At 50.2% G+C, this 26,944-nt stretch overlaps 1 protein-coding gene and 1 long non-coding RNA gene across 8 annotated transcripts in view; both read right to left on the bottom strand.

The window, feature by feature from the left end:
- The window catches only part of SUN1 (Sad1 and UNC84 domain containing 1), a 300,496-nt gene that overhangs the window by 6,123 nt on the left and 267,429 nt on the right, over positions 1–26,944 (bottom strand). For 2 of the 7 annotated variants that reach the window (XM_081819203.1, XM_081819204.1), the window contains exons 3-20: positions 24,995–25,183; positions 23,422–23,606; positions 22,132–22,158; positions 21,820–22,017; positions 16,689–16,886; positions 16,049–16,132; positions 15,649–15,768; positions 14,360–14,458; positions 13,763–13,856; positions 12,732–12,790; positions 12,453–12,598; positions 11,803–12,042; positions 8,910–8,996; positions 7,663–7,706; positions 6,089–6,228; positions 4,306–4,556; positions 3,732–3,816; positions 1,098–1,213 (exon numbers count right to left, since the gene is read on the bottom strand). In XM_081819203.1, the coding sequence (XP_081675329.1) occupies positions 1,098–1,213; positions 3,732–3,816; positions 4,306–4,556; positions 6,089–6,228; positions 7,663–7,706; positions 8,910–8,996; positions 11,803–12,042; positions 12,453–12,598; positions 12,732–12,790; positions 13,763–13,856; positions 14,360–14,458; positions 15,649–15,768; positions 16,049–16,132; positions 16,689–16,886; positions 21,820–22,017; positions 22,132–22,158; positions 23,422–23,606; positions 24,995–25,183 (2,362 nt within the window). The remainder of the gene's footprint in view (positions 1–1,097; positions 1,214–3,731; positions 3,817–4,305; positions 4,557–6,088; positions 6,229–7,662; positions 7,707–8,909; positions 8,997–11,802; positions 12,043–12,452; positions 12,599–12,731; positions 12,791–13,762; positions 13,857–14,359; positions 14,459–15,648; positions 15,769–16,048; positions 16,133–16,688; positions 16,887–21,819; positions 22,018–22,131; positions 22,159–23,421; positions 23,607–24,994; positions 25,184–26,944) is intronic. The other 5 variants (XM_081819207.1, XM_081819206.1, XM_081819205.1 and 2 more) reach the window with 5 other exon arrangements.
- LOC145721473 (uncharacterized) lies at positions 22,165–23,415 on the bottom strand. Its single transcript, XR_014145167.1, has 3 exons — positions 23,196–23,415; positions 22,439–22,974; positions 22,165–22,380 (listed from the first exon to the last, which is right to left on the bottom strand). It is a non-coding gene; the product is annotated as an uncharacterized LOC145721473 (long non-coding RNA).

Below are 26,944 nucleotides of genomic sequence, written 5' to 3'. Positions count from 1 at the left end.
AACGGGCACAATGCCGTGGTCAGTGGGGTATCGCAGGGACGTCGAGACCATCAAGCCCTCTGCACTGTCCGAGGCAGCCAAGGCAACGCGCCTGAGGGATCCTGTAAGCAGCCACAAACCGGTGCCGGGGGAGCGACGGCGCCCCAACAGACGGCCGGGTACGTCTGGCAGGGGCTCAGGCCTGCAGGGAAGCTGCCCACACGCACCCACTGCCAGCCGGGCTCCCAAGGATGACAGGACCACGACAGCATCAGGGCATGGAAATCTTAAGTTCCTGATACCTCACGGTCAGACTAGTTTGTGAATTAGTTCGTGAATTCTTGTTTTGAAGAAAAGGACTTCTTTTTTTTTTTTTTTTTTTTTTTTAAAGATTTCATTTATTTATTTGAGAGAGAGAGAGAAACAGCATGAGAGGGTAGAGGATCAGAGGGAGAAGCAGGCTCCCCGCTGAGCAGGGAGCCCGATGTGGGACTCGATCCCAGGACTCCGGGATCATGACCTGAGCCGAAGGCAGTCGCTCAACCAACTGAGCCACCCAGGCGCCCAGAAAAGGACTTCTTCAAAGAAGTAACACAAGGCAGCACTTTACGAGAGGAAACAAACACGGGACGATTTAAATTCTTCCTCCTCAGTCTCGGGGACCAACTGTGTGACACAAGCCAGGCACAAGTGGCCATGCACCCCAAGAGCAGCCCACGGAGGCTCCGGAGAGGGAGAGCGAAGCCCTGCCAGCTGGTGCGTGCTGTGTGCAGCGCACGGCGGTGCAGGGGAGAGGTCTCCACCCGCTCTGCCTCCTCACGGACCACGAAGCACCACCTTGTCTCACGAGGGAACACCCTCGGCCGTCACCTGGGCTGCAACAGGGCACCAGCGGCTCGCGCTGCAGGGATGACCCAGAGGGACAAGGGCACGATGCACAGCCTAAGTGAGGGCAGCAGAGGTCCCCCTCTGGGGCGGTGCTGGGGTGTCGCTCTGTGCGAACCCATGGAGCTGAGCCCTTGGGACGTACGTGATGCTGCAGTAAAAGCGGCCACAACGCGGCTCCTGGCTCCCACCAGGGTCACGGTTGGGGTGGGGGGACCCAGATCAGGACTCACCTGGATCACGACGCGCGGGGACTGGGAGAAGTACCAGAGCGGGATCCCAAACAGGCTGATGAGCGCGGTCTTGGTCTCGTACGTCTCAGAACAGCGCGTGCTCAGGATGCTCCCACCTTAAAGCAGAGTTCAGAGCTGCCTCAGGGTCTGCAATGATCCCATTGGGAAGGAGTCTCCTTACCCGGCAGGGATTCACTGGAAGGGGCGAACATTCTCAAGCTTTTAACTTCTACAAAGAACAGTCCAGGCTCATGTTGACCTTTTCCAAGTTCGGGGTTAAAGTCTGCAGCTGCTTCAGGACACGGGTGCCACCTCCCAAAGCGGCAAAGGGGACTCTAAATGAACTCTCGTGCCTTCCACTAAGAAAGAGCAACGACTCCGACAGGCACTGAAGTTCCCTGACAGGCATGTGTGTCGTTAGAGGGCCCACTACCCACAGGCCATAGCGACAGGATGCTCTCAGCGGCTGCTCGGGGGGCGGGGGCCCCGTCTGCTAACAGAACAGGTCCATGGCTCTATTTGGGGTAACATACGTATTCTGGGAGTGAATACACGAGAAACCACCGAATCATAATGCTTTAACAGGGTGTAGTTTAGGTTATGCAAATTACACCTCCTTCAAAAAAAACCCAAAAACATTAAAAAAGTGTCCATTTGACCCTCAACAAGAAATAGGGCAGACACGGTGCTGATGCCAAACCAAACAAGATGGTGTGGGAAGCAACAACAACAAACTCTCAAAAAAAAAAAAAAAAAAACAGTAATAATATAAAATAAAAGCGAGGGCGCCTGGGTGGCTCAGTCATTAAGCGTCTGCCTTCGGCTCAGGTCATGATCCCAGGGTCCTGGGATCGAGCCCCGCGTCGGGCTCCCTGCTCCGCGGGAAGCCTGCTTCTCCCTCTCCCACTCGCCCTGCTTGTGTTCCCTCTCTCGCTGTGTCTCTGTCAAATAAAGTCTTTAAAAAAAAAAAAAACAACTAAAATCAGATAAAAGCTGCTGAGAAGTTTGTATTTGAAGAGATGGGGGTTCCCAAGTTGGGGGGGCCGCGTGAGGACTCTTCCTCTGATCGTGAACAGGCAGAACCAGGAATTTGCACAAAAAGACAAAGCAATGTTGACCTTGCTCATCAACAGACCTGAACTTCTGAACCTCTCGATTACCTTTTTAAATATTCTACCCTCATTAAAAAAAAAATCCTTAAATATGGACGCTATAAAAAATATTCTTTTAACTTACAAAAAGTCAGTGAATTCCCCAAGTAACGCACTGAACATCAAAATTACCAAAATTCTACAGGACATACAAGTCCGTCAGGATTAGTTATGCTCCTGAGAAAATAATGCCCCAGCTGAGTGGTTAAAACAGCACTTGAAGTCTCTGAATTGAAATGGTTTCTTCATAAATCACTGAATTTCAAAAACATGTTAACTAAAATCACTTCATAGTCTAAAAGAGTCATTCTCCATAGAACATAACGCACACAACAGTTCAGAGGACACCCGGAGAACGTGGGAGAATGTGTGTGTGGGGGGGGGTTTCGCACGCAGCGGCGGCCCCGGGCCAGTGCGGGGCCTGCGGGGACCAGGTTCCTGACCGGGGCATCACGCAGACTGCCTACAGTGCCGGGTGAGGGTAAACCAAGTCACCCTGAAGGGCTCTCCGACCCTTTCATCGGCTACCGTGCGTGAAGAACCTCCCTTTCTCTGAGACAAAATGCTGGTTCACTAGCTGTTGATCTGCAAGTCCTAAATTTTAAAAACTCAGGAAACCAAGACTTTCGGTGACACAGATGGCACCCAAACCTCCCCTGAACAGACGTGATGTCCCTCAGAGTCTTCACCCCTCTTGTGTAGTTGGACATTCACCTGTTTCCTCACAGAAATGCTCCCGTGCTTGATCCGGGGGCGCTGTCCCAAATGTCGCTGAGGGGGTAGGTGACAGAAGACGTGTGGACCACGACACTTCACTAGCCCACCACTGGGATGGCTCAAATACACCTGGCCCTGAGGACGGGGTCCCGAGCCCGCGTGCCTACTGCACGCACCACCTCCCCGACTTAACAGGCCACCACGTTCCCCTTCATTTCTCTGTGGAACAAAAGCAGCACCCCACCACTCCGCTCACTCAGGAGCCGTCCTCACGGCTGGGTATCACGGGTTGCTGTCTGCCACCATCTCCCCCACGGAGGGAAGGCTCCTGCGGGGCCGGGGCTGCTGGTACCCGGGACGGTCCCTGCGTGCAGTAGGCACAAACCCATCGCTCACTGAATGCCTGGAGGGACACGTCTTCGTGTCTGGGCGCTCTGGGAAACAGTCTGCTCTCGTGTCCGTTACGGCACTTCTACGCTTAAACACACTTCACCACACGCGAGCCCATAATCGGTGTTTCTGTGGCAGTGAGCTCTGACATAGCCCCCAAACTGGGATTGTGCTGATGCCCACTGATGTGAGAGCCACATGCGCCCCCAGCAGCCCTTCCACGGGAGAAGCTGTCTGACCCTAAAGCAAGAGCGCGCGGGGCATACCCGGAGTGATGCTTTCTTGGCATCGGGTTCCAGACTGCGTGGAAGTGGGGGGGGGGGTCACAGCGGGCCAAGAGGTGACCACTGTATTCGGTAACCAGGAGTTTACTCACCGCCAGACTCCAGAGCAAAGTCCACCATGCCAGTCTTATCCTGGGAATACAGCTTCAAGGCATTGTTCACGATGACACGTGCTTGCTGGACACAGCCAAGTGCACAGTGGGGAGACAAGACTCAGTGTTAATGCAGAAACGAAGGCCAGACATTTCCATCAAGAATACATTTTCAGTTAACTGCATTTGGGGATAACAGGCTTGGCAGGGGGTTCAGTCCTGCGCCCCAGCACAAGGGCCAACACGTGGACATGGGACGGGGTTGCCCTGTCACCCAGGGCTCTCACACACAGCCACGACAATCATGAACCGGAGAACCCGTGGGTTCCACAGAATACGACAAAGCAAGGACTAGAGTCTGGGATGGCAGCCCGGCACCATATTCCTGGGCAAGTCCTGTGATTTCACAAGGTGTGTGGCCGCCCAGGTGCACAGCTGGGTAACCGCCGCAGCAGCTGCAGCTTCCCCGCACCCCACGCCGTGCTGAGCACCTCTGGCATCCCCCCATGTCAGCTCAGTAACCAGGTCACCAGCTCCATTACGACACGCACTGCATTTCTCGCTGTGCGCTTACCGCTTCTGTGATTCCGGAAATCCCTGCCTCCTTTGCAGCAGATACTACGGTTTCAGAATCTGGAACCTGCTTCGTCACAGAGATGTAGTGTGTAATGTTCTTCAGGATCTGCAGCTCCAAATCCCGTAATAAAACCTGCAGGTCGTCCTTGCTTACGAACCGAGAAGAAACCGTCTGTAGCAGCCATTCGAGAGAACCGCCCTGCTCCCCGTCCGAGAACATGAGTTTGATGGTTTCTCGGACCTGGGCGTCTACCTAGGAAAACCATTCACAAGCAGAACATGAAGTTACTGTTCTAACAAAATCATCTCAACACTTCGCTTCTGTCACCTTAACACCTCGACACTATCACAAAGCTTCTCAAATATCCATAATGTAAATGCGACAATTCTCCCCCTTTACAATTTGAGAACCTCTCCAAAAATGCTGGAATACGTTACAGAGAACAGGAACAGAAAAGCGCAGTGCGCACCCAGAGAGCCAAGGACAGTGGCTCCGTCCACCTTGCCGGCCTGCTCCTGCGTGTGTTCCTCAGAGGGCATTTACCAAGCGGGGCGCCCCCGTGGGTCAGGTGTGGAGACAGGGGAGCCCCTTGTCCTCAAACTCAGTCTGGTAAGGACTCAGTCACGCCAACAACTAAAGTGTTACTTCACGTACGCTAGAAATGCCCTTGCACGTTATTTCTACACACCTCCGCTTCTTGCTTGGCACGAGAGATGCACAGAGAAATAATGCAGGGAGGCCCAGCTCAGCCACTCCCAGAGCTCTGTGGCACCCCCCACCATAGACACCCTGCTACGTCCTCCTCGGGCCTGTCTGCCCAGAGCTTTCACTTCTGTTGGTTAAGTCCCAAGAGTGAGGCTGCTACTTGCAAGAGTATGCATCTCTGTAACTGGTAGTACCCTAAGACATCCCACCCCCAAAAGGCTGCAAGAAAACACACGACGCCACCAGGTCAGCACTGGGGCAACTGTTCTCCTTCCTGCAAACCCAGTTAGTGGAACTGAGTGGCCTGCTCACGTGCTTTGTCCACGTTCCCATGGTCTCCTTTCCTGGCAACTTCAGGAGCTCTTTGCAGAGCGGAGTAAGTTTATCGCCTGTATTGCGAATACTTTTTCCCAATCCACTATCTGCCTTTGCCCAACCCATGACTTCTGCCATTCAAACATTTGTTTTTTCTTTTTTTTTTAAAGATTTTATTTATTTATTTGAGAGAGAGAATGAGATAGAGAGAGAGAGCATGAGACAGGGGAGGGTCAGAGGGAGAAGCAGACTCCCCGCCGAGCAGGGAGCCTGATGCGGGACTCGATCCCGGGACTCCAGGATCATGACCTGAGCCGAAGGCAGTCACCCAACCAACTGAGCCACCCAGGCGCCCCAAACATTTGTTTTTTCATCTTCACGCAGCTACAAAGGTCTGGACTTCCTCTCTTGCATAAGGGTGCACGGGCCTGACACCGCCTGATACGTGACCACACCAAGCAGAGCTGCAGAGGGCAGTGTGACTCCACTGCGCTGAAGACACGTGAACGGCGGACCCCCGAATTTGTGCTGGCACACAGCCGTATGTACATAAAGAAAGTGTGGAAAAAAGAAGCACACTGAAGCGTTAACGTATCACAGGAAATGCCAGGAGAGTTGAATATTAACTACTCTATCTTAGATGTTTAAAAACTTCATATGTAAGAAAATAAAGGTTCTAGAGAAAATTGAAATCAACTTAATAAACCTAAATCTTCAATTCAAGTGTTCTTTTCCTTTCTGTGAGAAAACATTTTGTAACTTGCCTTTCCTTGGATGGTATCGACCTCTTCACAGCTGGTTTTCAAATGCTGCCAACTGGACAATTCAGATTTCAGCCGACCCAGTTCCAGGTCCAGATGCTTCACCACGGAGAGGAGGTGCTGCTCTTCCTCAACTCCGCTGGCAAGTCCACGGGAGGAGGGAGGAGGAAAGGAATCAGGTGTCACCAATCACACATGCGTAACGTAAACGCGGGCAATAGAATCGTGGAGGAGGGACCAGCACCACCCCCAGACCCCGATACTGCACACGCCTCCACCTGTCCCACCTTAGGGTGGACACCAACCATCAGCTTCAGGTCAAAACCCCAAAGAGACCCCGTCCACACCACACCCGCAGTGCCTACACACACCCCGTCCGCGTCAGTCCATGCGTGTACACACAAATATGCCCAAGTGTCCAGGCAGGGCGTCTAACACATGCTGTCACCAGCAGCTCCCTTTCAGTGCTAGGAGAAAGCTCTCAAAACCACTTCATATTTAATACCTGTACCTTTTGAATAAATACCTGTGTCTATCTCCCTAAAACTACAAAAAGACTTCGGAAATGAGACAATATTTATCAATAATCACCATAAAGCTGAATAAGAAATTTTCAAGCTAATGGAATGGATAACTGAATTAAAAATGTATGGCTTCAGAGTTTAATAGTTCTATTTTATGTAGGAATTATACATTATGATGTAAAATATTGCAAGATTATATTTCTTTTGTAAGTTGGTGTAGTTGGTGAGACACCAATAATTCATTACTCAGAAAAGTAGACTGCAGGATAAACCTTTTAGGATCCACGTATCAGCAAATCCACACACCTTTTTACGGAAATAAAGGTTCTGAAAGGGAGTAAGATGTAGTCACACCCAAATCTGTCCTTCGGGAAGGATATATGGGATCTATAACACACACAGGAGCCAGAGGTGGGAAGGTGCTTAGTTAAAGCTCATTGTCTGGTGTCCGCCCCTCCCCCCAGCGGAGCTGTAGGAATCCCTGGAGCAACAGGAGGGTGCAGGTGTCCCATCTAGACACACATGGGGGGGAGGTGCAGAGAGCCTGTGTCGATAAAATGAGGGGTGTGGGAAAAGACAGGCGCCGTGATGTGTCGAGGAAAGGGAAAGTCCATACTTCTAGCAGAATTCAGGGGGATGGACAAAGGTGCCAAACAAAAGCAGCCCACATATCACACCCCCAGGAAACCATCAGGGAAAGGGCCATTTAGATGGCCACAAAACAGCTCGGGGGCGGCACAGAGCCACACACACGGGCGGTCCCAGAAGGCCAGCGTCCTGCCCGCTTGAGCAGCTGCTGGGATGCTGACAGTTCACACACAGAAGTCCACCTGCACCAGGGCCCTGGCTCAGCTCCGAGAGCACCCTGGCAGTATGTCTCTCTGTCCTCAGGTGGCGCCAAGGGCCACCCAGAAAGACCACTGGGAGTGATTCCACCAGAAAGCCCGTAACTCGTGGTACACACAGCGCCCCCTCGGGAATGATTGCTGGGTTCCACGTTACAAGAAAACACACAAGACAAGATATAAATTCATCTGAAATTATCCTACCTAGCTGTTCTCAGCTTGGTCTGTTCTAATTCCTTCCGGATGGCCTAAAAAGTATGATAAAGAACTGTTTAAACAGGAGTTATATACTAACATTCCATAAATCACACACTTGATTAACATTTTATTTCTATATGGAACTACATGTATTTATCTGTGAATTTTTTCCCCCTTAGTTCAAAGCCCAGACCTGCCTGCTGGTTGGCAGGTGAGAGATGTTTATTTTTTTTTTTAAGGGTTGTTTATTTGTTTTAGGGATTATACCATTCATTTTTTTTTTTTAAGATTTTGTTTTTTAAGTAATCTCTACACCCAGCATGGGTCTTGAACCCACGACCCCGAGATCAAGAGTCACATGCTCTTCCGACTGAGCCAGCCAGCTGCTCCTCAAAGTAAACTTTTAGAAGACATACAACATATATTCAGAGAGGTGCAAAAATCACACGGAACACCCTGACAGATTTCAAAATGAGCAGCTCCTGTAGCACCTAGGCCAAGGAGAACATTGCCAGCACCTCTGGGAAGTCGTTTTTGAATGGGGAAGGACAAGGCCATGGCAGATTCACACATGGAGGTAGGACTCATGAACAGGGTCCGTTCAGAGATGGGGGACTGACACCGCCACACATCGGGGAGCCGCTTCCATTCAAGCTCCAGCTGAACGAGGTCAGAATCCCCATGGCACAAAATGAAGCGAGGGCTACGCTCCTGGCCTCTGGCTTCCTTCTCCAGCCCTCCCCTCCCCATGGATACCACGGATTCTGCAGTCAGTGGGTGACCGGAACTCGCCTGGTTCCACGTGCAGGAACAGGGCAGCCGCCCCAACACCCCCAGGGCTGCGCCATGTCTGCCCCTGCATCCAACGTGCCCAGGGACCCCGAATCGGAGCGCGCCACAGTCTCTGTGGCTCAGATCAATGCAAACATCCCGGCCTCCCCCTCTCTGCTTCACCGATATCTGATAACAGCTTTTCCACCAGAAAATTAATGCTGTCTGTCAGAGATTCGTGCTCTACGAAGTCACTCTGCAGGAGGCTGTGTGACCTTGAGGAGAAACAAGGACTCAGGCCCCCTTGAAAAGATGCCTTGGAGTCCGTGAAAAAGACACACTTATGAAACATGAAAGCAGTAAAATGAGGTCCCAGGGGCAAGAGGCAACAGTCAGAAAGATTTTTCCTCGCAGGCTGAGGAGCATTAAGCACACAGACGGATGCGGATGCTCTCTCGCTGAGGAGAAGTCGAGATGCGTACCTCTGACTTCTCTGTCAGTTTTCCAAGAACATCTTCTAAGTTTGAGAGGCGCAATTCGTGCTCCTGGTAGAAAGTCATGGCGTCGGTCTTGGAAAGGAACACAAGTGGGAGGTAAGCAATAGACAAAAAGACCTGGAAGTTGCTTCTGCACAGAACCCCAAACATGAGACTACCTGGTCACAGCCTGGCCTGCTGTCCTGGGGGGGCCCCTCAGTGTCCACACGTCCACCCCTCACTAGAGAGCACACACGCCTGTGCTCAGCAGAAGACACCCACGTGGGCGGCCCCCGTGTGAGGGAGGAAGAGGGGAGAGGGACTACGAGGAAAGACACACTGACCCGCTCACTGAGCTCACATGCAGCACCCAACACACAACGCGGTTCCGGCAATGACCCGACCGGAGCACGGCCCTGCAACACGGTTTACCAGGTGACTAAAGGGACTTACCAAGTGAGACAAGACAGTGACAAATGCATCAGAGAAGCGAGGGAACTGCTGAAAAACTAGTTTGTTCAAGCTACGCCCAACCAATTTGTTCAGCAATTCTTAGAAGGTGGAACGACACGAAAACTGTCAGACTCCCTGGCAAAAGTCCCTCGGAAAGTCACTGCCAACTATCCACTCAGACGGCAGGGACGGGGGCACCGCATGCCCTGAGCGACTGAGACCCAGGCCACAAGATACAGAGACACAAAGTAATTCGATACTTTCATTATTGGAGGTTCCACTTGTTAATTATACCCCATCTCTTCCAAATTATAACCACAGTGAATTTATAGAAGTTTATATAAAAACAAGATTAAAAATGAAATAAACCAGAGCACAAGGACACAGGCTAGCTGGAAAGATGAACCCAGGTCGCTGACACACAGAAAGGGCATCCATGAATGCAGCTGTGAGCTTCCTCGCCGTCTCTGCCTGCCACCCAACTCCACGCCAGAATGAGAGGGTCCACTCTCGCTGTCCACTGCAGCGGCCACCAGCCACATGTGGCCATCGCAGCTGAGAAACTAGCTTCACACCGCCCCACACAGCTGGTGGTGTGCTGGATGGCACAGTGAGGAGCGTTGGGGGGTGCAGGGTGGGTAGCCCCAAGGGACGGCAGGAGTAAGACGAGCGTGGGGCCGTTTCAGAAGCAAGCTGGGATTGCCCTGCGTCAGGATTAGCATCACGGTCACACCTACGTACAGGTGAATACTGGAGAGCGGTGTAAGAAGAATAGGATAAATCTGTACTTAGCTAATCTGATTTAGAACCTAGTTTTAAAGTGAGCCCAGACTGCCTAAGATTTGGTAGTTTACAGAACACGACACAAACTGACGCTTGGTTGTTTTTTTTTTTTAAATGGTCATCTTTTTTCTCTGCAAGAGAAAGAAATCAACATAACTAAAGGTTGCCAGCTCACCACTTCTGTTGGTTTGTTTTAGGATTTCACCGTCATATCATCCATGTGGTGGTGACAGTATTTCAGAATGCCTCAGCTGAGAAAAGCTCCTGAATATCAACACGTTTCCTGGCGTGACTCTATACTCACCCAGGAAACGTCCTGCCTACGGGGACAGATTTCATGACCTGCCACCTACAACAGTCCAGCTGTTTTGTTTTTAAAACAAACGAGCTTCAACCCTTCCTACTGTTCTATCTTGTCTGCAAAAACCAGCAAAGTTCCGTTCAACCTTTCCATCTAACAAAGTTGTTAAATGGCCAATAAGAACAGACCAATCATAACTGTGTCAACTGGATCTGACCAAAATCATCTCAATTTTATGGTCAAGAAACTGAAAATCAGCAAAGACTGAGGAATCAATGCAGGATGTCAAGTGTGCCTTGAGCAGATACGGGAACTCCACGCGTGGCCACCTGGGGCTATGCACAGAAGGTGCAAGCCTTCCCTGACCCTTCCCTGTCACCTCGGGTCCTACTGCTATCAGCACATTACAATGACAACTACTGATGTGCCTCAGGCCAAACCAGAGTCAAGGGTCATTCATTCACTATCAGGTGTGAGAAGACAGTGACTTGAAAGGTGGGAGGGGGAGGTGGTGGTCAGGGGACTCTCGGCCTGGGGCCAAGTCTAGGTGGAGGCTCCAGGGACAAGAGTCAGGCTTGCTCAAGAGCACAGTGGGACCAGGCTTTGTGCAGGCCCCTGGGAAGGCTGGGGGTCCCCAGGCCAGGGACAGACTGCACCAGTGAGGGAGGGGAGTTGGGGGTTCCTCCTGGACTGTGGTGCAGACGGCTGGGGGGGGGGGGCTCTGAGACAAGAGACACGAGAAGCACGCTGTTGAGGCAAGGGGCAACACGTATGTTAAAGATTTCATTCCAAAGTACCTAAATATTTAATAAATACTCATTTTGGAACTTATTAAAATAAACATCAGTTTTGGGGAAAACTGACAGTTCTTTCCTTGAGAATACGTAATAAACAAGACATTTTTGTTCAGGGTTCCACATGGAATAGCAGCTCCTCTGAACTTCATTATCATGAGATTTTCTAGATCACAGATTTGAACATTTCAAATCAGTGTTGATACAAAATGCAAATCAAATCACAGCTGACAGTGAAACTTCACCGAATTATTATGGTCAATCCATTTTCAAAGTAAAATGTGCACCAGGAACAACTCGCAGACAGGGCACCAGGTCCCGTGGCTCCCAAGACAAGCCACCCACAGCGACTCCATCCCCGACGCCCCAGCCCCCCCGCCCCCAGCGGGGCACCCACTCTGCTGGCGTCCCCCGGGCTGTAGCTCCCGGTCCCCGGCAAGCACCAGGAAACCACCCTGGCCCTCAGCAACTGCTCCCCACAGCCGAAGAGCGCGACCACTTGTCACAGCGGCGCCTCTCCTGTCCTTCGTCCCTAAAACGAAAACAGACCCTCGAGAACCCACGTTACCTGAGGACCCGACTGTCTGTCGGCACCCATTTCCTGTAGGTGCTGCCCTACCACACGCTGAATCAAGGACAGCGTCCCCTCGCGGTCGCCGTCCATCTGGTCCACCTGTGCCTGCAGTTTCTGAAGCACAGCGGCTAGTTCTCTGAGCTTCTCGTCATGCCTGCGACACTGTCCAGACAGCGAGGTCATCTGCCTTTCCACTTCGCTCATCCGATGCCAGTGGGAAGCCCCGTCGCCAGCCTACAGCAGTGAGAGCAAGCCCAGCAGCACAAAGGGGCCGTCAGGCCTGGCACCAAGTGACCTCGGAGCACAGGAGCACAGCACAACGGCCCCACGAGCCGTGTGGAGACGCTAAAGGACAGGACAGGACCATGTCCGTCCTCAGGGATTTTCTTTACGGGGCAGACTACGGGGGCTTGTCTTTTCTTCTTCCCTTCTATGTTTTCCAAAGTAATGCATAGTACTGTTTCTTAAATTAAAATTAACTGAACGAGATTACTTACATATGCATCACTTGAACTGTCTCAGAACACCTAAGGAACTATAAAGCTTGCTTACTTGACATTTAACAACATTTTCTGAACCAAGGGGCCTCTTCTCTGAGGAATACAGATGGGGAATGCCACAGAAGAGAGCTTCTGTGTGGTTACCTCCGGTGGCTGGCTCAGGTGAGACGCGTCAGGTGTGACCGAGCTCTCGGGGCCATCCACCCGCTGGGCTCCGTACATGCGTGTCCAGCTGAGCACAGGCAGGCCTGAGAGGAAGTCTCCCTGGCCGCACAGGGACAGACCCGCACCTGAAGGGGACAAGAGCCAACTGCATGTGTGTACAACGCTCTGTGAAACAGGCGCTGAAACGCTCAGTTCTTGCCCTCATTTACATCTTCCCGTGTAGAGACTCATCACGGAACTAAGTCAAAGTTTACTTACCTAGTAAAAGTAGTAACGGAATGAGCAAGATTAAAAACTTGCAGATATTTCGAAGGCACCTAGGAATAAAAAGAAAAATTTTAACTTGGATATAAGAAAAGTCAGGGTCACCATTCTATTTTACCTCTCTGGGGAATTTTATACAAAATAACCACGCCCTTATTTTAAAATGAAAGTCTCGGTATTAGAAATGCATTTACAGTTGCTTGCTTTTTTTTTTTTAAAGGAGGCTCCGTACCCAACGTGGGGCTCGAACTCAAGACCCTGAGATCAGAGTCACGTGCTCTTCCGACTGAGCCGGCCAGGCCCCCAGAAATGCAGTTACGGTGTTATCTACAAGGTGTGTATACACGCACAGGGGGACCCTTCTATAAAATAGTGTCCCCTGGCCCATAGTAACAATCAAACACACTCACTACTGATTCGCGTGGCACCATGCTGGGCACTAAAGGACCTTGGCTACTGGCCCACTAAGGTCACCTGGGGCCGGGTGAACTGCCCCAGAGTTAACCAGACCCTCTCTCCCAGTCCTGACCACACCCCTCCTGATCTGTGTAAACGCTGACAAGGCACTTCACTCCTATACACTGTGATTTTAAGAATGACAGCTGCCTTTCCTTTCTCACAGGAATGGCTTGAAAAATTACATAAAAATATGAAAACACGGGGCGCCTGGGTGGCTCAGTTGGTTAAGCGACTGCCTTCAGCTCAGGTCACGATCCTGGAGTCCTTGGATCGAGTCCCACATCGGGCTCCCTGCTCGGCGGGGAGTCTGCTTCTCCCTCTGACCCTCCCCCCTCTCATGTGCTTTCTCTCTCTCAAATAAATCAATAAAATCTTTAAAAAAAAAAAAAATATGAAAACACTTTGTAAAATATAAAGTGATATAAAAAAGGCAAGACATTAATATACCAAACTATAAAAACAATGTAAATAAAAGCTAAATCATTATTAAAAAAATCAAATTATATCCTGCAATGAGCACAAAGTCAGTTCTTAAAAACACTCAGTTGACATACTGGTTTCCTTACCTTGTAAGAAGAAACACATTCAGCCAAGAAATCAAAGTAACAAACTGGTACCATCCAATCCCTAGCCACCAGAATATTCCAGAGGCTGCCTTCCCTGAAAGAGAAAATACCAAACATTCTAAAGAAATGTTCTTTAGAAAATCAAACTCCTAAATGGACTGTTTTTGTGAAGGTCAAGCGAGAAGCACAAGGACATCTGCTAACAAATATTGTGTAAGTATCTGAAGATGAAGTTAGGGATGATGCATATTGAGAAGAGTGTCCACGTACTCAAACACAGGAACATCGAGCAGCACACAAAGCGAAGCTGATGCACAAAACAGGCTACAAATGAGGAAACACCAAATCCATGCATTCTCCATTCCAGTTCAACGGAGCAGGTGGACTTCCACAGCAGGGAAACAAAGAAACGCTCATGCACCCAAAGCACTATGTTAGCACTTCTAAGAAATCAAGAATGAAACATGTTATATCAAGGAGCAAAGCATGTACCCCTAAAATGAAACTTCCCCTTGGCTGGATCAATCATTAACTGCAGGTGCCTAACTGCCCAAAGACCTGGCAGAGAATGCTAACAGAGAAAGCCAAAATAACCACCTGGAGCTACTACGGCCAACCAAAGAACCGACAACAGTGTCTCTGACACGGACCATCCGGAAGCACCGATCCTTTGCAGCGTCTGCACCAACAGGTGACCTGCGACAGATGACATGTGTGCGGGAGGTGCACACTCAAAACATACACCAGAAAACCCACTCTCCATACTTAACAATACAGCAACAAACTCCCCCTCGTATGCATCTTACCAAAATTCCCTCAAGTCAGCTCAGAGTCTCTTCTCAGGGAAAAAAAAAAAAACAACCAACCATTTTAAGTCTAAGCAAGACTCTGAAATTTACTTAGGAAATTCTATTACATGCTGAAGGGTTGTTCACTTCTTCCTGCAGATACTTAAAACGTGAAACGCAGACTTCCCTGTGAAATTCCCGGGGGCGGGGGGGCTGTGGCCAGCCTCCCCCCACCCCCCAGCGCAGTGTTCACAGTTGGTGCCCCCACAACTTGCAGATAAAACTCTGCAGACACCAGCAGTCAGCTCCAGGTGAGACCAGGCGGGCTCATTACTCCAAGACCATTCTAAAAGCTAACATTTTCCAGTGAAAAAGTATTTTGGGATTACAAATGGTAGTACCACTGGATGACAGAATAAGACAAATTTTGTATCAAACATCACACATCATATAAGGCAGAAAACCGCTTATGAAATCCATTTTGTTTCACTTTTTTAAGAGTACCTGCTGAAAGTTATATGCTCCTATAAACACGTGTGTTGAGACTCCTGACGCTATGCTCGATGTGAGAAAAAACATGGTTTAAGGGGATGCTTTAATCTATCATTTTGTTTTATTACCAATTAAAAGACCATAATTTTTGAAGCTCAACTTAAAAAAAAAAAGCTGTCTAAGGAAGGTGCCCCTTTGGCAAGAAACTTACGGGTATGAATTGGAAACCCTCTGACTCCACATGCAAGCCTCCGTGCGGCAGAGGCTCAGGACACGGCAGTCCCCGGAGCGAGGCTGTGCGTCCCAGCGAGCAGGCACGGACAGGACAAGCAGCTTCTTTTCAGATCAACTCCCCCGCGGGAGCGTGACCAGCCTTTCTAATAAGCCTTTGACTTCACCTCAAGCAAGCTACTTTTCAGACATGTAACTTATACTAAATACATTTACAAAGAAGGTTTTCAAGAGAGACGTTCTCTGTATTTTAAGCTAAAGTCGGTATTATTCCTGTCCGTTTTTAACAAGCACTTGACTTGCCAATACAAACAAGGAGCTACAGCGTTTGTGAAGAACATGATAAAAACAAAATAAAAAGGTACAAACGACAACCTGCGTAAGAAAAGATGTGCCCAATGGCCCCTGCTACCCCTTCTGGACTCGAGGACTGCGAGCGGACGGCTGTGTGCGTCTCAAGGAGCCCCCTCCTCCTAGAGTCATCACCTGTGGGTGCTGGTGACAAGCAGTTAATTGGACAGATTACTACGCAAACCTGGTCAACCGGAACTGTGCACAACAATGGCAGTTTGAGAAAATTAGGAAACTCAATTATGCAAAAAAAGAAAAAATCAAAGCAAATGCAATCTGGTGGCTCCTGCCGTCTATCGTTAAGGGTTCGGCAAGTCCGCATGCGCGAGGGGGCGTCTGGTCTGTGTCCGCAGCCCCGTATTGCCACCTGCGGGGAGCTGCCACCACTGCCCTGCGAGCCCACGCGCCGAGACGCCATACTTACACAAGGACTCCCCTTTCACACTGAGGTGGCCGTCCTCTCTGAGAAGCCCTCCTACATTCACTGTCCCACAGTGACCAGAATGAGCTGCAATACACGCAAAACAGGCTCAGAGAGTTCAGACGCTTCCCAGACGCCGACGGGGCCGCACGGTCAGAGAGAGAGCATGCAAGACCAGCCCCCACCGGCTTACGTGTGCAGGTGAGGCAAGGGGGGGCAGGGTGGGGGGCAGGCGGTAGGGCTGGGCTTAGGGAGAAGAGAGGTTAAAGCCCCACTGGCTGAACAAGGCAGCACAGCAACAGAGACAGGCCCGCTTCAAGATGGCTGTAAACAACTACATTCTAAACGCCATTCAAATAAATTGTTTCTGCTTTAAGAAGACAGTAAGAATCAAAACTTGAGTTTTTAAAAAATGACTTTAAAAATGTTGAAACACTGCTCCCCTTTCAGAAAACAGAATCAGTACAAATGCATGAAAACTTCCATCAGCGCAGGGAGACCCCAGAAAAGCGCCAAAAGAAAGTCTGCTTAGTAAGAGCACAAGAGGAGAAACATGGAGGAAGCGCCACGCTGGAAAGGCAGTGTTTTCTCCACCTTGAAAGTACTATTAGGTGGAAAAAGGAGAAAAAAATGATTTAAATACCTTTTGATTCATGGCTTTTTGACTTACAGCTTTTTGATTCACGATCTTTTGATTCATAACTTTTCAATTTGTAATTTTCTGATTCATAACTGAGCTTCATTAAAACCATTCGAAAAAGTTGAACTAAGAATGATGACAAGGATGACGAAGTGTCCTTGGCCAGCCACAAAATCCTATCCATGTGGACAGGGGCACCGCCTATTGAAAAACCGTGAACACAGTTACTTCTTCCCACAAAGTCAACATTTACTCCCCCTGGAAAGTCAGACAGCCAAGTTACTCATTGGGGCAAAGCAGAATCAACCTTTCACACGTCCATCGCAGACGACAACTTGGGAAGAGCCGTGTGACAAACATCACTCTGCCCCACGTGACACATGTCACCTCCTGATGGAGACAGAGCCACACGGCGGTCCCGTGCCAGAGAGCGGAATGCCAAGGCTCGGTCACAGGCGAGCCTGCACATAAGAGCCCGTCTGAGGTGACTGCACCCCAATCCTGCCTACATACATTCCAAAGTCCAGATACCGCTCAACCATCACCGTCCTCTGTCACGTGCCTGGAAAAAGACCCCCAGACGCGCCCAGCAGCTTCAGAGACGCCTGCCACAGCATCTGCAACAGGGGACGCTACAGAAGCCGCCAGCGTGAGCACCTGCAAGGAGCAGGTCCGTTAGGGAAGCCGGGGGTCTCCTGCTACGCGTTGTTAGTGCAGCTTCAAGATACCACAGGATCCCCGACAACTTTTCCTCTGTTAGCCTGAAATGTGTAAGGTGATCCTCTACAAGCCACAGTTGCTAGGAATTTTTACTCCACGGAGTGCAGACCCGGGAGTGCTTCTGACACTGGCCCACTCCCGCTCCTGGCTTGGGGAGCCCTGCGTGAGTTCAGAATGTATGGCGTGAGGCCAGCTGGAACCGGTGAAGTCTGAGGGGGAGGGATTTTAAAAAAAAGAGTTTTTTCTTTTTTTTTTTTTTTCCCCAAATAGCCTACTGAGTAGCCTGTTGGTGACTTGGAGCGCTGTACCAAAACACCCGTAGGAGCGCGGCTAGCCTCCCCTCCCCCCACCCCCAGCATCAACGCCAAGCGTCTCCCACTGTGCCTCTGCCCATCTTTCACACGGCACTGAAAACTTCCTGTGAAACTTCGAAATAAAATAAACGCTTATGAAGAGGTAATACGTGGTCTGTTCCACTGATAATCAAAAACACTGAAATTCCATTTTTCACCCATGGAACAGGAAAAATTGTGAAAGCATGAACAAATGAAGAAATGGCAAGAGCACACGGAATGAGGACCCTCACAGTGCCACTGCGGGACAGCAATCTGGGTCAGTCTTTTGGGAGTCAATTGGAAGAATCTATTCAAATTGAAATTGCACAAAAACTTTTTTTTTCTCCCAGCAGTGATATTTATTTAGGAGCTGCAGACTGGAACAGCTTTTTAAGTATTTAATTGCTAGCTACAGTTTCTTCAGGAGAGTGGCTGCCGTCGGGAGCCGCCCAGCACAGGAAGAGTGCGTGCGGCAGCCCCCCCACCCCGCCCCCCAGCCGTGTCCGGGCAGCGTGGGGCTCAAGCCGCAGCTGCTCACAGCGACGACCCAGGCCGCGCCCAAAGGAGGCAGGCACCTAAGTCCTGATTTCTCTAAAGCCTGAGGCTGGTTCAGTAAGCCATGTGCTGGTCTAAGCCACCAAGATAAATGATAATTTTTCAAAACCTATCCTATGGTTTTGACCTTATCCTAAGATAAATCCCCCAACAGAAGGTGTAAGTTAAGAGCTGCCACAGGCAAGAGAGAGAACACGGAAGACTCTGTTTTCCGTCTCTGATTTCCTGGGTGCCTCCTGTGAGGCCCGGGAAGGCCCTGAGGGCCCAGCTTTCCATGCTTCCCCGGAGGAACCAAGTCTGTCTGCGTGCAGACACCCCATCGGTACCCTGCTCTGTAGAGCCTGCATGACCCAAGGAGAAGACTTCCAAGCCTTTTAAAAAGTCTTTTTGATGTGAATCAGAAATTCATGTTTTGTCAAGGCTGCACGTCCCCTGAACCTCAAAACGTTTAGGACTCAGAAACCGCACGGCTCAAGTGGGTCGGTAAACTCAAATTCATCTGTTCTACTTCTAATTTGTCTACCCTTTAGGGAAGGATTTGCCCATGTATACAAATACATATACACAAGGAAACACACCCAAAGAACATTGTTTCTAGAAGCATACAAACAGAGAGGCGCCTGGGTGGCTCAGCTGGTTCAGCGTCCGACTCGACTTCAGCTTCGGTTGTGAGATTGAGCCCTGTGTCAGGCTCTGTGCTCAGTGCAGAGTCTGCTTGAGACTCTCTCTCTCTGCCTCTCCCCTGTTCATGCATGCGTACACCAGTGTGCTCGCTCGCTCGCTCTAATAAAATCTTTAATGCATACCAACAGAAAAAACGTGAATGTCCATCTAAAGGGACACTAATTAAATACATTTTGATATAACCATAAATGCAACATCAGGTAAGAATCAGAAAGAATAAAGTCCATCTGAATCGGCATATAATACGAAGTTGCAAAGCCATATGCGTACCATGATAGTGTTTAAGCAAACTGCGTATTTCTATAGTGCACAAAAGCAAAATGGAGGTGGTAGTCGCACATTGTGAATGTACTAAAAAATGCCACTGAATCGTATACTTTAAGATGATTAACTGTTAATCTTATGTGCATTTTAGCTCATTTTATTTTTTATTTTATTTTTTATAATGGACCTTTTTATTTTTTTTAAAGATTTTATTTTATTTATTTGACAGAGAGAGACACAGCGAGAGAGGGAACACAAGCAGGGGGAGTGGGAGAGGGAGAAGCAGGCTCCCCGCCGAGCAAGGAGCCCGATTCGGGACTCGATCCCAGGACCCTGGGACCATGACCTGAGCCGAAGGCAGACGCTTAACGACTGAGCCACCCAGGCGCCCTGCATTCTAGCTCATTTTAAAAGCACAAGAATTCGCCATGATCTCTTACTATCAGCATCAGTTCCCTCTAGAAGGGAGACCAGAGGGGGATGGGGAAGGACAAGGGAAGGAACTTCTTTTATCTGTACCATTCCAAGATTTTACAACCAGAGTAAGTAAAAACACAGACAGAAAATGTGTGGGGTGTTACTAATTCATGCTCGAGAAGAGTTGTACATATTTTCAGTAACTGTGGTAGCGTGACAGTTCATGCAGCATGGTCTCCACAGGCAACCGCGGGAGCAAGCGGGCTGGACCCAGCGGGTAGTGGGGTCACCTCTGGGTGGCAGGTTACAGGAGACTTTAATTTTCTTCCTTGTGCATGTCTGGGATCTCCAAATGTTCTTTGATAAATGCTTTACCCAAATAATTAGGAACAGATGTTTTTAAATTAGTGTTGGTCATAATCACTATTATAATTCAAAAGAGCAAGGAGGGTGATAAGCAGAGGCCCAAAGCAGATAAAAAAAATAGCTTGTTTTCCCCTCAAAAACATTCAAGACCAATTCAAACAAAAGACTTCCAGAGGCTACTACCAAAACCACACCCACTTTTCCATCTGAGCTGAGCTCAAGCCATCAACCCCCATCCACAGCCTCAGGATGAAGACAGCTGGCTGTCGGGAATACAGACGTGACCTTCACCATGATGCGAGTGCGGGGCTGCAGGAAAGCAGCGAGTGTTTCTACACATGCTCACTGGTCTGTGAGCACAGATACCGCACAAGGTTATGGTTGGTGGAACATGCTTTGACTCTCCTCCTCTTGGTGATGGCATGCTTCAAAAATGCAGCCTCAGTAAGGCCAGACACACTGCACGTCTGACGGTGGCACGGAGTTCAGGCAGGTGCCGGGCCTGGCTCCCAGGCTCCACCCGGACGGTTAGCCCTCGGGAGGTGGCACGGGATCTCAGGGAGAGCGCCCTAGAGGCCAGAAGCCTGGGTCCAGGTCCCAGCTCCATCACTTACGATCGGGCTTCTTAAGCTAGCTAAAGCTCAGTGTGGTGGTCTAGAAGATGTGGAGAGCAACAGGACTGCAGGGCTGGGGCGCAGGCCAGGGAGAACCAGAGAGTGCTCCGCGACGTTGGCCTCCACAATCCAGAAGGTGTTGGAGTGAATTCCTCGGACCAACTCTGCCACCTCCCTCTCCTGCCTCCCTGTTTTGATACATTAATGCCAACAGCGACAATAACCCAAAGTAGACAAACCCAGAAACCTGAGCCACAAGGATAAGACACGAAGATGGAAAGACCTCTCAGTCCTGCTACTACCATCCTTCATTTTGTCAAAATAGTCATTTGAAAAATACTGAGTGCCCTCATGTGTAGGGCACGGCCAGGAACACAGTGACAGACAGATGACAGGTCTGCCCTTCTGGATCCCTGCCCACCTGACTGAATATGCTCTCGAGCCTAGCCACGCAGACCGGCACTTGGCTTAAAACAGACTGGGGACTGCAGACTCGGAAACCAGGGCTCCCTGGCCTCTCCGTGACCACGGGGCAGGGAATCATGGACAGGCATGAGTCCCCAACCAGCAGGACGTCTCGGCCGTGCAATGGAACCTGGACAAGGATCTGTCGCTATGCTCTCCCAGGGCACCCAGGCAAAGAGGAGAGGCAGCGAGCCCCCGGCCCAGGAGGGTGCCCCCCAGGCCTGCTTGGAAAAGCTGTGGCAGGCCCAGTGGGTCCAGGGCCAGCTCTGAGGGCCTTTCTGTTCAAGCAAATGCAGCCCGGCGTTGGAAGCCCACCGCGGCTGGTGAACGGGCCACAGGCACACAGTGAATGACTGCTGCCAGCACCCACCCCAGCACCGCACATTCCCGAGGAACCCTGAGCTCACGGACTCTTACGTAACCACAGAGACTACACGCTCCTCATCTCACGGGCATAAACCGCCACCAAGCTGTTCCTCCCACTCACGGGAGCGTCCGTGACCTCATGTGAAAACAAAGTGGCCACACGCTGCCACCAGGTTTCCCTGAAGGGGGATCTGCCTCTGCTCACCCAAAGCTCAAATTCACAGAACTTCAGACACTACGAACCACAAAAAAATGTAAATTCAAAGAGGATGAACAGGAACAAAGTTCATTTTTGGTGCATTTCTTAAACTTTTATCAGACAATTGGGACAGGAAATCTTCTTCTAACCTTTCAAAGAGACAGACTCAGGCTTCTGACTCGCGTCCCTCGAGTACAGCCTCGGCGACGGCCCGCGGGGCGCGGAGTGAGCGGTGAGCGCGTCCTTGCGCTCGGACAGCAGGAGGCAGTCGCTGCACGTGTAGCCATTGCTCCTGGTGGCTTCTGCTGCCAGGTCCCCGTTTCCCTGAGTGGCAGCTTTATTTCCACCTGAAGTTTGCAAAAAAGTAGGGGGAACCAGTTTATCACAATCCACAGATACCTAAAAAAAAAAAACACTTCCATCTTGAAAAGTGGGTAGAAAAAAAGGACTAAAATAATTACCTTTAAAATCTCCATCATCGTCAAGACCTAAAACACACACACACGTTAGCTCATGAGCTCGAATTATCACAACAAAGCCCACACACACAAAAGTAAAGGTTACAATGATTAATAAATCGGCATTTTGGCAACGGTCAAGATTTATTCCCTGAAATGCCTGCAACTAATGGAAACTCCTCCAGATATATACAGGCGTGATCTTCTGATTCAAGGCGAAAGCACATCTCTGGAGACAGCGCCTCCACACACCTGCGCACGCACGCACACACACACACACACACACACCCCTGCACCTTCGAGCACACACCTGCGCACGCACACACCCGGACCCTCGAGCACACACCTGCGCATGCACACACACACCCCTGAACCTTCGAGCACACACCTGCGCACGTGCGCACACACCTGGAGAACAGGCAGGAAGACAAGACCCCGGTATGGAGAGGCAGAAGCCCCACCAGCACCCTCTGCTTCCGGCATCGCCTGGGAACTACCCTTGCTAGCTGACTCAAACGGAGCAAGCACCAATCCCAATGCTGCCTCAAATTAGCACACAAACTTTTGGGAGCTGATCTGCATCTTCTAATATTCTCAAAGGGGCCGAACAGAACATGGAGTGGACACAAGCAAGCAGCTGCATGTCCCTGTGGTCGTCACCCTGCCAGGGGCGAGGACAGGGTCACACTGTTGCTGCCTTAGATAAGAAGATTCACGAGCCACACTGCTTCCTAGTGTCAATCCGTCCACACGGGGTACTTTCTAAGGACTCAAAAATACTGTGTCTGCCTTATTGCTGAGAGCAGTCTGGAACCTGAAATTAGACCGGTGGATTTTTCTTTCTTTCTTTCTTTTTTTTTTTTAAGATTTTATTTATTTGAGAGAGAGAGACACAATGAGAGAGGGAACACAAGCAGGGGGAGTGGGAGAGGGAGAAGCAGGCTTCCCGCTGAGCAGGGAGCCCGATGCGGAGCTCGATCCCAGGACCCTGGGATCATGACCTGAGCCGAAGGCAGACGCTTAACGACTGAGCCACCCAGGCGCCCCCGGTGGATTTTTCTAACAACCGTGCTCCCCCATCCTACAGAAGTAACATGTCTAGAAAAAGAGTTATCAGATTACAACCTGACCGCTTCAGCTGGTTCCACGTCACAAGTGATTAATGCGTGAGCACAGCCAACAGAAGCAGCAGGTGCTTATTATAAGCTGCTGCGTGCATTCTGAACTGGAGTCTAGAGGAAACCTCGGACCTTCCCGCAGCTTCTCCCACCCTGTAAGGGGCAGACGACTCACCCCAGAAGTGGTCCACTTTGGTCTGCTCACGGATCAGAGACTCGTCCAGCACGGGAGGCCGTAGGCAGGCCGCACCCGACCGTGTGCTAGCAACGCTCTGGCCCAATGCGCAGGACACGACCTTCCTCGAGGTGTGGTTTATACTAAGAGCTGGCTTGCTTGCACTCCTGCGCTGCTTTACTGTTCTAAGAAAAAAGAATAAAAGGAACAAGTTTACAGACTTTTTTCTTATAGTAAATACAAAAGGATTCTATTTTACCAACACAAAATCTTTGAAAACAAATACAGTGTTTTTAAGGCCATTTTCTTATGTCTTCTCTGCTGTAATGAAACACCCATTAACCTGACACAGGAATCCTGAAGCTGGGGTCCCAGAGCTGCTTCTAAAATTGTACACACAAGGCAGTTTTCAGATTATTTTGGGCCCCACGACCCAAAAGTGGTTAAAACTTAAAATAATCTAATAAAAATGACTTAAAAAATTATGATTTACAAAATTTAACCCCTTTCAGAATAGGTGTGCGCACGCACATACCGCTTGATTTCTCAGTCCCTGGTAAAGATGGAATGGCATTAAGGACAGCAAGGAAAGGCTGCAATCTTACTTCTTGTACCCGTACTTAGCAGATAACAACAAAGCCCCTAAAAACTAACTTTACGAATGTCAGCACCAGGCTGGGGCAGGGAGAAGATCCTCCCTCCGCAAGGGAAGGAGCCAGGACACAGCGAAGCACCGTTGCGTGTGAGCACACCGCACCCAGACACAGGCTGTGGCCTTGCCCAGTGGCCGAAAACCAGCCAGGCTGCAGCACCCACACACGTGGCGTCGACTGGGGCCCTCAAGTGCACTTCCTGAGCCTCTGAGCTGCAGTCCCATTCCCCTATGCTCTAAATAACCCGCACTGAGTGTGAGGCACGTGGGGCCTTGGCCGCCAGCGCCCAGCCTGGCTCCAAGGTGGCATTCCACCACCTCTCTTCATAGGAACCACCCCAATCCTGAGTGAAAGATGACCGTTCAGACTGGAAACTCCTCTTTCTTATGTGAGCAATAGAACATTATCTCGAAATGGCACAAAGATTTTGCAACTGCTCCTTCTTGGGTATGCACATGTGATGGGCACACGGAGAGCTCAGAAATCAAGTGAACGCAATCACGAACAGAGGTGAACAGCTAAACTTCATGGATGCATCTGTTAGTTCACACAGATTTTAATAAAGAGACCAAGTGCTAACAATGCAGACAGAGCTCATCCACGTGCCACACGATCGTCTGGTAAGGCTACCCCCCAGACAAGGCCAGAGGCCGGCTCCACGGTGCCTGTGCTCCTCCCTGAGATCTGAGCACAAGGCCGGAGAACCAGAAATCTGAGCCTGCACAAGAAGGTTGGCACCAGACGAGCCACAGGGCCCAGAATTAGGTTCGGTCCTTATCCACAGCACAGCTACGACTTCCGGTGTGAATTTTCGTGGTGTTCATACATATCCTTAGACGCAAGAGTGTGGTTTTGCAGACCAGAAAGCTTGTACATTTGGTTTTCACGGTGTTAGAGCACGTTTGGGAAGCAGTGCTTACCTGGCCGCTCTGTCCTTCAGGGACACGGTGCTACCGGGACAGGAGTGAGCGTCCCCAGCCTGGCCATCCTCCACGGCACACGTGGTGGTGACCAGCCGCAAACTACGGCGGGACATTCTTGGAGAATCGAACACGGGGTCCAATCTGTGCTCAGTCTCAAAAGCCAGAGCATCAGAAGAATAACTCGAACTAGAAGGAAAAGAACTTGTCAGAGATAAATAATGCAGACAGTAGTTTCTGAAACATACTGAGCAAATAATGAACAGAACGCGTACTGATCTAGTGCAGATTTTCAAGACGGCCATTTCTGTGTGATGGCTTTTGCACAAAGCAGAAGTCACCCAAATTAGTGGACAACTGATGCTTACCACAGATGCGCTCTGGCCACGCCATCTATGAGATAAAGTCCCCAGGCACCCAAATATTTCAGTCTAGAGCTGACCCTAACCTGCTTTAGGATGTGCTCACGAGAACCTCCACCTATGGGGAACTAGGTCAACATCACTAAAAAACCAGAATGCATTTACTAGTAGACTCTATGCCTGACAGAGCAGTGAAGGAGACAGGGACCATGTGACAGCTAATCTCTCAAGGAGAAAAGCAGCCAGACACTGGGCAGTACGTAACGCTGCTTCGCGTCTAACTCACCATAAAGCCAGACACAAGCTTGCCACAAAGTCACTTCCGGGGTGCTTCCACGTAACCATCTCAAACTAAAAGACGCATTCTTTTGTGCTATTAGCAAGTTCTTCCAAAGCAAGACGCGTTAACTGAGCACCTATCGTGTGCCTCCACCGGGAAGGGGATCGCACGTCCGGATCCGCCCAGACCATCCAAGTGACGACTGTGTGGTCACCACCATGAGGACTCCACACCTACAGCCAGAGACGAGCCACGCTCGGCAGGGAAGGTGCCGTGGGCAGAGGGGCCTGGCCAAAGACAGCAGCAAAGGGGGCATGAAGGCAAACTGGGGAGGCTGAGGAGGGGCTGCCCGCCCTGCTGGAGGGGGCCTGTGTTCTGTGGGCCCCCTTACCCACAGGGAGGCGTCCAGGGAGCAGGAGGACAACAGCCTCCTCAGGAGAGCAGACTGGGCTGAGCGCCTGGAAATCAACAGGAGCCACAAGGCTCTCAAGGAAAGGAAGCGGGCTAAGGACAAGTTTGCCTTATGTTTTAGATTATGAAAGTGTTTTCAGAATCATGTTCACCCTAAATGTTACTAGATCTGACACTGAAAACTCTTCACGTGAACTGACAGTAAGCAAACGCCAGCTGCCCCCAGCCATCCACGCTGAGGTGCTCGCACAACTTCAGGAAGAGCCCCTTCCTCGCTTGCACCAGAGGCTGGCGCAGGGGCAGAGACGTACCACGCTCACCCATGCTGAGCACACCGCAAGTATGCTGAAGCAGAATTTGGGTATAACCTAAAGTATGGTTATGCTTTCCTTCCAAAAATATTTTATACAAGTACAATCTTAGTTTAAGAAAATTCTGTTCTTTCAAGTCAGTTTATTGTGTAACTATGGACCAGTCCCCTCCACCAGCACACTCTTCCTCTTCATCTAAGGACAGCCAAACATCCAAAGACAATGAGCCCCAAACCAGGTGGTGGTCACTCCAGACCACTACAGAAATAAGCAGAAGGCAAGCAAGCCAACAGTGTGCAGCCCAGCCCCACGGGCCCTGGGGGCTCCAGTCTGGAATACTGCTCCCCTGCACAATCTAGAAGGGGCCCGGCACTCCCACCCAGAACCTGGAATGCCTTGGCCATCAGAAGGGTGTTCCAAACCCGTCAGTCTGATTAGAAAGGCCCTGGAAGAAGCAAATACAAGAATGTTACAACAGCAGACGACTAGGAACTGTCCACCAGCAGGGGAATGGGTAATTAAACCAGGCTACATCTGTCTGAATTCTTTAACACGATCATGAGAGATCTGTATATACTGCTAAACA

Source organism: Leptonychotes weddellii, chromosome 5, assembly GCF_054177405.1.
Source record: "Leptonychotes weddellii isolate Sample4059 chromosome 5, ASM5417740v2, whole genome shotgun sequence".
Taxonomy (NCBI): Eukaryota; Metazoa; Chordata; class Mammalia; order Carnivora; family Phocidae; genus Leptonychotes; species Leptonychotes weddellii.
Note: the sequence above shows the minus strand (reverse complement) of the source record. Positions and strands in the feature narration are given on the sequence as shown.